The 10,401-nt window shown below is 37.0% G+C and overlaps 2 protein-coding genes across 2 annotated transcripts; both read left to right on the top strand.

Annotated features, from left to right (window-relative positions):
• Nucleotides 1-354: 354 nt before the first annotated feature.
• LOC112173510 (deSI-like protein At4g17486) lies at nucleotides 355-4,936 on the top strand. Its single transcript, XM_024311148.2, has 4 exons — nucleotides 355-581; nucleotides 2,247-2,498; nucleotides 3,573-3,860; nucleotides 4,241-4,936. Exons 2-4 carry the CDS (start codon nucleotides 2,288-2,290, stop codon nucleotides 4,483-4,485), a joined length of 744 nt encoding a protein of 247 aa, XP_024166916.1. The 5' UTR covers nucleotides 355-581; nucleotides 2,247-2,287; the 3' UTR covers nucleotides 4,486-4,936.
• Nucleotides 4,937-5,850: 914 nt separating this feature from the next.
• Nucleotides 5,851-9,465, top strand: LOC112173846. The gene is made up of 2 exons (XM_024311535.2): nucleotides 5,851-5,996; nucleotides 8,035-9,465. The coding sequence occupies exon 2, from the start codon at nucleotides 8,066-8,068 to the stop codon at nucleotides 9,230-9,232; it is 1,167 nt and encodes a 388-aa protein (XP_024167303.1). The 5' UTR covers nucleotides 5,851-5,996; nucleotides 8,035-8,065; the 3' UTR covers nucleotides 9,233-9,465.
• The last annotated feature ends 936 nt before the right edge of the window (nucleotides 9,466-10,401 follow it).

Below are 10,401 nucleotides of genomic sequence, written 5' to 3'. Positions count from 1 at the left end.
GATATAATCAGAGATGCTTTTATACGTAACAAATGAAAGACTCAAAATCAATTTTTAATGTAGTTGGATTATTTTGTTTCAAGTTTCAACTTAAGCATTGGAAATTATTCTATGCACCGACGATGTAACAAGATTAAAAAAAAAAAAAAATGAAGCTGTGCTTTTCAATTTTGGTCAAATTTCTTCTTAGAAGGGACCCAATAGTGCTTGCCAAAATAGAAGAGGCACAGAGAAACGTAAAGCGAGACGGTCAAAATAATAGAGACAAGATTTGTTTCACGGTTTCACCTTTAACGCACAATACCAAATTTTGAGCATTATCCTTTTTTCCTCACTCACTTTCATTCTTCTGTCTCTTTCCATCTCTTTTCCTTATTGGGTTCCACAAAGGACACTAGTTTCTCACTTTCTGTACTCTGGCCAGCTTTCATTTCTGCCACAAACAACAAAAACAAACAATGTGCCCACATTCAGGCACACACAGTCCTCCTCCACTCTCTTTTTGAATTTTGAAAATGGCCGCTTTGTGTTTTGGTGGCTGCATTTGCTTCACTCTCTGATGACCCTCATTCTTCAAACAGGTTAGTGGGTCTTTCTGGGTTTTCATTTCTGTCTGATGGGTGTGGATTGTTTTGTCAAGTTTGGCGGTTCTTGATTCGGTTTTGGTGTTTCTCTTTAGCTAGCACATTCTTGATTTTCTTCTTTGATTGTTTACTTCACGTGTTTCCTTGTGAATCTGATATGGTTCTTCAAAAGATTTATCTGTTTATGCTTTTCTGGGCTGCTCTTAATGAGTAACCGAGTAAATGTGTCACTTCTGGGCATCATTTGTTGATGGGTTAATTTTAAAGTATGAAACTTTTAAGTTGCATGTAATCTGGACTAGTAGTTTGAAGATACCGAGCAATCAAAGATGTGCATTTACAGTTGAGTGTATGTTTTAGCAATTTGGTTGTCTTAAATGATATAGGAAGCTTGAAGTTATTGGTCCTACTCTAAACGAATAAATGACTAAGAAATTGGGGATTTTGAAGGCAGGAAATTTCTTGGGAAATTTCAGCAATTTGACTCTCTTTTATTATTTTTTACCATTGGTATTTGGACTCCGTTGTGTAGATAACTATAGGCATTGGTGTATGGTAATATATCAGAATGATTCAAGTTGATGCTCTCATAGAGAGTCAGTGATGGTTATGAATGGGAGCTAAACTGGGTTTACTATATTGAGGCCAAGTAGTATATGATTGTCTCGTGGGTGATGTGGTCCTCTAGATGAATGGCGATCAAAATGGGGTTAGACAGCAGATTCCAAGGGAGGAGTGATGGACCACGCATTTATTCATTCAAGATATAGGTCTTGAGGACTAATTAAATGAAGAATGAATTTTAAAATTATAGTTGTTACTCTCTTGATCCCAGCAATAATAGAGAAGCTGAAAATGTGAAGTTCTAACTGTTCTATACACAACTTGTGACGGATGAATTGCAATTTTTCACAAGCAATTGTATGGTCCTAATTAGTCAGATCCTCATTTACTCCCTTCAGGTCCAATGGGGATCTCCCATCTACATGAAATTTCATGATACTTATCAGGTGCATATTATAAAGTAAACAAGTTTCCTACTGCTGAAAACCTCCTATTTAGGACTTGTTAAACTCATTAACACTGAGAGATAGAAACCTCTGAGGTTTGTTCGTGTGGTGTCCAATATATGACCAGTTAGCTATATAGTAATAGACTGTAGTCTTGCAGGATTTGTATTACTGATAACATAAAATGGTAAGTTCTATGCATTTTGTGTTATGGCAAATTGACATAAATAAAACAATATATTAGAGTAGTGTTGGTGCAAACAGTGGTTTAAAGCTGAGCTGGTGAGGTAGTGGTTATTTATCTCAAGGCATATACTGTCAACTCTGTCAAAGTTATGGAATTTATACGTCCATGCAACAGAACTAAATTTTGGATTTATGAACTTGTTATCGACTAAAATAAAAACTTTAAATGACCAAGGATCGCAGAAGATTTCTTCTCCTATATCATGAGGTGCTTTTCTGAAACAAGGCTCCAATTGTTTAAGAAGATGATAGAATAACGTATTTGTGTTCTCTCACAAAAATAAAAACAAAATACTTTACAATATCAAACAGTGGAATCCAATGACACCAACTCTGATCTTTGATGTATTATGATTACAAGCGGTATTTCAAGCTCTTACTTTTGTACGTTTGTCCATATCTGCAGGTCCAAATTAATTATTTATTGATCCTGGTTTCACTTTCAGCATGAAATCAGGACCAAAGGATGGCTGGCACTCTATCATGCCTCTATGTTTGAGAGGGAAATCAGCTTCACGTTTTTGCATGTTTCCAAATTTGAAGGCAGCAGACTGCAGTCCAGGAAACGTACCTGTCTATCTAAATGTTTATGACTTGACACCTGCAAATGGCTATGTTTATTGGGCAGGTGTTGGTATCTTTCACTCTGGGGTGGAAGGTTAGCATACCCTTATCATTATTCATATCTCTAATAGTAATATCAGTGTTGTTTTGAAAAATGACTTCCTCTGCCCATGCAAAGTTATCTGATGATGTATAACTGTTGATCAATGAATTTAAACAGGCATACTTTTACCTTGGTATTGCTTATTTTTTTTTTTCTCTTTATACATAATTCCATATGGTGTAAGCCTTGATAGAAGAATTAATTAGCAGAGCTGGTGATGCTCAATTCCTAGTTGAAAACAGTAAGAACCTGCTATTCAACAGTAGATGTACACGAGCAATAATCACTTTTTCTTGAGTGTTTGCAAAAGAAGCTAAGATTGGAGTTTTAGGTTATCATAATTTTGTATGGCTTGTCTTGAATTTTAAATGCATTATGTTCTTGGTCTTTAAAGTTGAGTACTGAATGCATTGATCATAAAAAATATATATAAATTGCCTTGTTTTTACCATGAGATCTCGACAATGTTTGCTGGTTTATCACTGTTTTCAAAAGCTGGTGAACAGATTATATTCTAAACATTCTGTCTGACATCATAGTGACCACCTAGAACCCACTATCTTGAATATCATAAGTGGTTACCTTTGTAGGAATTTAAATTCTGGATCTCCTTCTATGATATGATACCAAGATAGAATTTATTTGTTTACCACAATCCTCAAAAGCTGAGTTGTAGGACAACTATTTTCACATTTCAACACAACTCATATCCAATTTGGTTACAGCTGCTTCAGCCTATAACGATATGTCAGTGTTTGATGTTTGAAAATCATTATTGAAATATTTTTCTGAATTGATTTTGCTTCATTTCCAAAGGTGTTTAAATATCATATTGTTCCATGGGGTTAGTCCTACTGAAAATATGCCTTGCTTCTGCTCTTACTTAAGCATGAATACCTGTGCTCCCTGCTTGGATATAACTTAAGGATAGAAATTTACTTGTGTATCAAGTTGCACGCATATCCATTGAAAATCCAGGTCATTGAAATAGTTTATGTTGCAAACTGAATCTCTTTTTTCTCAATATGATAAAGTTGCTCATCAATCATTTTTGCATACTTTCAGTCTATGGTGTAGAATATGCCTTTGGAGCCCATGAGTACTCATCAAGTGGTGTCTTTGAGGTTGAACCTCGACAATGCCCTGGCTTCAAGTTTAGAAGGTCAATTTTCATTGGCACAACATGCTTGGATCCTTTCCAGGTTAGAGAGTTCATGGAGCGTCAATCTGCAAACTACAATGGTGACACATACCACTTGATTGTTAAGAACTGCAACCATTTCTGTCAAGATATATGCTATAAGCTGACTGGAAAATCGACACCAAAATGGGTCAATCGCCTCGCAAAAATAGGTATATGATGTTAAATGTCTCACCATGCTGTTTCTTTGAGGTTTGAGTTTCATTAATCACACTTTTTCACACAACCTTGGACACTTGAAAATCAAATGGTTCTATCAACTGACCCAAAAGGATGTTTGAACGAAAAGTATTTTGGGTTAGTTTTGTCACTGCCAATGCTACTTTTAAGTGATTAAAGCTTTCATGACTTGCTCAAAAATGCCATGAGGGTCACCTTTTTACATGAATATTATCTGTCAAGCTTGAACAATATATAATTAGGATATATAAATTTGGTTTTCATCCAATTTTATCTCGAGGAATGTTTATGTTGGTACGATCAAATTTATGTTTTTTTTTTTTTTTTAAAATTCTTTTCTACTTCCTTGTAGGTTCATTTTGCAACTGTATACTCCCAGATGCCCTTAAGTCGACCACTGTTCCACATGACCCCAATTTCCCAGGATATGAAAGTGAAAAAAAGAGACTAAGAAGTGCCTTCACTTGCTTGTCATCAATCTCAATGCCTCAGAGGGAAGTATCGATGTCGTCATTATTTCTACATTCGCATTATAAAGGCTGCCTACCACCATGGGAGTTTAAAAGGTCTAGAAGTGGCTCATTGAAAAAAGGGTGAGAAAAACTTTTTTTGGTCTGAAGGGTGAGAAAAACTTATACATCCTTCATTAGTCTCTTCAGTTTAAAGAATACAGACCAGCTGCTGGGATTCTTGCTGAATCGCTTTCATCATTCATGAGTCCCTCGGAGGGAAAATATGTTGTTTTGAGATTGCTGCATGCCTGTGTAAAGCCACCAAGTTAGTGGTCTGTCGTGGTAGCCAGTTTGCGGAGTGTGCTTGTTGTATTTGTACGATAGTAATTTAAATCTGATGTTAGAGTTACTGATGTGCAGTAATGTAATTATAAGAGAACACCCCAAGATTATTTGTGTGGTTCGTCTCAACATGTATCAATGGGGGAAATCAGAGAGCTTCAACTAGCATGTGTTCGACTGCTGTTTTTCTTCCCTGATGGAAGAGGTCTTAAATTCCTTCTCCTTGACAAAACGAGTTAAATAAATAAAGGAAATTCATCTTTTAGCTCATCATTCAAGAAGCAAAATTAGTTATGGTTGGTATTAGATGGTGCCTAGACTCGTCATTCTGTGATGGACAAAGTGCTGCAAGTTCTCGTAAGTTTGACCAAATGTCGAAATGCCCATGTAGATAATGGTCATCTCATTTGACTTATTTTGACACTACAAGATTACAGTGATCCAATCAGACTCTTTCATAAGTTTTTAGGTAACAAATTCATACTCAGTTGTGCTCTATTGTCATTGAATCTAAATCAAAGGACATAGAATAATGACACAAATAAACTCATCGCAACTACTTCATTGTTCTCCATTCTTGGATCTAAATTCAATGATAGTTGAGCATAATTGAGTAGGAAATCAATTGACTACCCGAATGTCTCTAGGCGTATATAGGTAGCTCGAAAGCAAACATCAACCAAGCGCTACCAGGTCAACAGCAACCTCATTGAGAGTCATAAAGAGGAGGAGGACAAGGTTTGTCGGTGGTGGAGAAGGTGAAAGAACTGCTGCTTTAATTATTCCCCTTTTGCCTATCGCCTTCCTTGGCAAGTTCATAATTCTTTTCCACCTGCTTTCGAAGAAACTGCTGCTTTAATTGTTCCTTTTTAAAACCTTTTGCTTTCTCTAATACCTTCCTAGGCACGTTCCTTATCATGCAGGAAAAATTCTTGCGTATGTCAGGCGTACCAGACACGTGGTACGCCTTACCAATCACACATCAAAATTTTTTAGCTTCATTCTGAAATTACCCCTATTTTTAAAAAATAAAATACCTAAAATATCTCATGTTGGACACTGATTGGACCGCCACACCGCCACGTGGTGCGGCCGCCCCACACAAGATTTTCTCTGTCATGCTTTCCTTTACCACACAAGACTTTCTCTATCATGCATTCCAATAACCTATTACTCAGAACCTCGGACAACTACCATATAAGCAGCCCAGGAGTTGTGCTTCACACTCATATATGCACTAGCTAACTTTCTTCTCTTTTATCACTTGCTCTTCAGCTCGATCCAAAGCTCCAAAGGTCTTCTTCTTGGTTAGAGGTCAGATTTCACAATATCTCTAAATCATTGTATTTACTATTTTAATTTGTCAATAATGAAAATTTCATCAAATTTTACTAAAGGCTTTGGCTTATGTATAGTTATCTATAGTACGTTACTAGCACCTCCCCGCGCGATGCTGTAGGATTGCTTGGTTTTTTTTTTTTTCTCTCTCGAATTTGTACTAATCGTATTTAACTGGTAACTTATAACTAATCGTGTTCTATTGTGAGTCTGTGACGATTCATCCATTGAAATGAAAGAGCTAAATCATACAAAGTTCTCTACATGTACAAATATGAGGACTGAGACAATAAGCTTCCTTCAATGTTTCAGCCAAAGTTGCTATACTGCAAAAAAAAACAACAATATCAAGACATGAAACCCGTAGTTTTTAATTTAAACAAAACAAACAAATGAGAGCGTCTCTCACTAAAACCTAGAGACACAAAACAGATCTGAAAAAAAAGTTCAAAAAAAAAAAAAACAATCTCCCTCTCCCTTCTCTCTTGCTCAGATCTTGAACCCTCCGATCTAAATCGAAGGCTTGAGAGTTGGGGGCAGCCTCTCACGTTTGGCCTCTCTTTTTCTCAGTTCCCCTACTCTTAATCTCTTTCTCTTGCTTCCTCTCATACCCCCTGTAGTGATTTACACCCATTTTGTGGTGATTTTGCTGGCATATGTTTAGTTTTAGAGGACTTCATTCCGGCCTCCTTTCTTTGTCGATCATCCCAAAAAAATTTCAGATCCAAAAAACACCATGATTCCCCTCACCCATTACGTCACACCAACTCCCCTCCACCTACCAAAGACTCCATGAAGGATTCTGTGGCTACCTCTTAAAAGTGAGAAACACTTACCTAGAGGAGTATGCATGAGTGCTCAGGCATGGGTGTTTCACCCCCCATTCACTATTAAATTTTTTCTTTGCTATTGTCTTCTGTCCCATTTCGGTGGCTTTGATTCATTCCCGATTTGAGTCTCTCTCTGGTGCAGAAGAGAAATGCATTGTGTGGTATTGGTTCATTTCTCTCATCCCTTTTAAATTCATATACCTCGAGCGCTCGAGGTATTGGCAAACTTGCAGGTGTGGGTATGAGCCAATCAAAACCAAACTCATATTAACGAGCGCTCGAGGTATTGGCAATGTGTCCCCCTCGATGAGACATATTCATATTAATAATAATTCAGGTGTGGGGATGAGCCTCCCAGCTAGACTGGATTCCAAACCACTTTTTTTTTTTTTTTTTAAATGCTGCAAAAACTATTCTTTAAAATTTGAAATTTGTTCTTTCTACTATGAATTGTGCTTCAATAGCAATTACGGTTCCAATTGTCAGAAAGAAAATAACTTTATGATTCACAACTCGAAGTACATCAATTCCATATTCCAACCCTCTCAATTCACAAACACAATGCTTGAATTGAAATTGGGTCGCAACAAAGATTAAAAATCTTAACTAAGCTTTTACAGAACCATGTACAAATTGGCGATTCTAGGATCTGCGGAAGGCAGTAACAGACCCAATTTCTATTGATTCTATCCCATAATCACCATAGCTGGAACAAACAGAGAAAGAAACAGGAACTGAAACAACCAACCAAAACAAAAAAGGGTTATGTATAATTGGCATACATTGATATAATTAGTAGAGGAATCAATTCAACCAGTTTATTGGATATTGCTGATCTTACAATATGAAAGCAGAATGAAACTTCTTCCTCTACTCCCTTCGCTATGTCTCTCTCTCTCTCTCTTCTGTGGAGCAAAGACGCAGTGCCACGCCGAAATCAGTCGGTGTCACAGGAATTGAACAACTAGAGGGACAATTCCGTAAAAGCAAGCAGAAGAGGGGTAGAAGGATCAGTGCTCTATTCATTTCGTTTGTTCTTGTGCGGAATGAACAATGATTTCCCTTTTAGGTTTTAGTATAGACTATAGAGTATAATTTTCTAGGTAATAAGTTCATATTGCAGGCACTCAGTGACCACTTGAAATGACAATAAATTAACTTTATAGTTGCTCTTGCTATTTCAGGAAAACAGATCCAACTTGAGTTTCTCTGGCAATGAAGGAAACGAAATCGAAAATTATTCCAATGCAACTAACTAATGCTTTGTGGGCATGCAAGAACGTTTTAATGCAACATCTAGGGTTGACGGCAGCAAATCAGGAGGACTGCAAGAGTGATGCAGAGTTCCGGTCCTTCAATGATGCCAGCCTCAAAACCGGTACCAATGAGATCATTACCAAATTTAAGGAGGATGGAGGTCTTTCCTTGGATGTTTTGGACAATGTGCTGACAAGTATGTCTGATTTGGGGCAAAAAACAGCTGACGCGATCTTGGATTTCAAAAGTAGTAAGATGATTCCCATGAAGGACGATAGCTATAAGCTTGTGGTGAAGGAGTACTTGAGCAGCAGCTTGGAGCTGCTGGAGTTCTTTACTGAACTGGAAAAGTTTCTAGACTCAGCTAGTCGGAGCCATTCACATATCGAACATGCGATTGAAGAGTGTAGCAGCTTGGGGAGTAAACATGGAGTAGGAAGGGAGGAGGCCAAGATGATTTTGAATATATTGAGTAACATTATGAAGACTAATGTCAATGACTACTCTGGTGAAAAGTTGGTCGAAAAGGCTCGTTGTTTGCTTGAGAAGCAGGAAGAAATGATTGACAAATGTCGCATTGAACAAGAGAAGCTTGGGAAGGATCAGAAGACTATTAATGGTTGGAAGAAGCTCTTGAATTATATATTCATGGGTGCTAAGTGCCTCATTATCGTTGTTCTAGTTGTGACATTGGCCAATTCTATCAAATCTGTTAGAGATGGTTCGTCTGATATAGTTGGGGATTTGAAAATCAAAGCAGCATGTTACTTTGAGGTCTCTAGTATAGTAGAAATAGCAGATCACTGGAGTAGCTCCCGCCTTGAAGTATGTCAAAATGATTTTATGCTGAAGAATGATGCAATGAACACAATACAGGAAGGAGCTTTTCATTCCATAAAAGAAATGGGGGAAATTGAAGTTCTCATCTTTAAGGTAGTAAATTCCATTGACTCTCTCCTTGCTGTAAGTACAAACTTTGCAAATGGTGGAAATGTAGAAGTGGCAATCAAGAATATTAAGCTTGACCTGAAGAAGTTTTTGGATAAAATTAACGCTTTGGAGGAGAAAACAGAGGAATGCAGCTCTAGAATTTTGAAAGCAAGGCAAGCTGTTCTCGCGTGGTAACTCCAGACCTTATCATCTTTACGCTTCATGTTGTAATAAACCCCAGTTTGTGTGTTGGTTGTTTCTTTACTTCTGCTTTTAGCTAGTTTTTGGTGTTTCCTAATTAATAAACCCAAGTTGGGTCGTTTTCTTTTTCTTCTCTTTTCTTCCCCGACCTAGTTTGTCGGGTCTGGTAATTTGTAATCCTTTCTGTGTGTGGCCTTTTTTTTTCTCAATGAAATGTTTGGTAGCTATCTTTTATTTCCTCCTATATATAAATTCTCATACCTCAAATAAAAGTCAGTAAAGATCAATTTTGATTGTTCTCTTAAGCACCATCAACAGCGTATAGCAGGTTTTGTTATCGAAAATGATCAGCGTATCCCTATTCTGGCTTCTTGCTCTGATGTTATAACCATAGAAGCTTTAGGCTTAAGAGAAGGACTTCTTACTATTAAATTACATGGCTACACAACGTATTGGGTTTTCTGAAGGTGACAAAGCTTTTGATTGACAACATCAATAAAAAAAATTTACTCCTTAGTGCATTAAAGTCTTACTCCATGACAATTTCTAAATATTTTGGTCCAGAGGAGCCAACGCTGAATAGTTGAGTGCACCACACGTTGCTTGCATCTATTTCGGCCCTAGAGTTGTCTTCGTATGGGAACCATTGATGTGAAACAATATTCAGGCCAACTGGTACGGTGCTCTTAGGGACGCAGAAGTGGCACCAGTTGAGTTTTCATTAGAATTGAACTTATAACTTCTACGGTGTTGATTATGTAAGATCACATGCATAATAAATATGAACATGTCATAATCTGCATAGAGATAGAGTTTTCATATAATAAAGGTACCTTGGTGCCCCTATCAGACCGTTACAAAGGAGCTAATATCGTCTAATCCTCATTAGTTTACCAAAAAAAAAACAAAGATTACAAATATTCATAGATAGAATGAATATCTATAGAGTCCATCTTCTTCAAGCAAAGATTTGGTAAGATAAAGTCTTCTACTATCTCCAACAATTGTCTATTTGTTTAAGGATATCTCTATTTGTGTTTGATCCAAACTCTAGGTTACTTGACCTAGTGGTAATAGGGTTCAATTAGAAGAATCTAGAGATTATCTTTCCTTGTATGATTCTAACTCTATGCATTGTAATCCTCTATATAAAGAGGCCCCTA

The sequence above is a fragment of the Rosa chinensis genome, chromosome 6 (assembly GCF_002994745.2).
Source record: "Rosa chinensis cultivar Old Blush chromosome 6, RchiOBHm-V2, whole genome shotgun sequence".
NCBI lineage: Eukaryota > Viridiplantae > Streptophyta > Magnoliopsida > Rosales > Rosaceae > Rosa > Rosa chinensis.
This window is presented reverse-complemented; position numbering and strand designations above follow the sequence as displayed.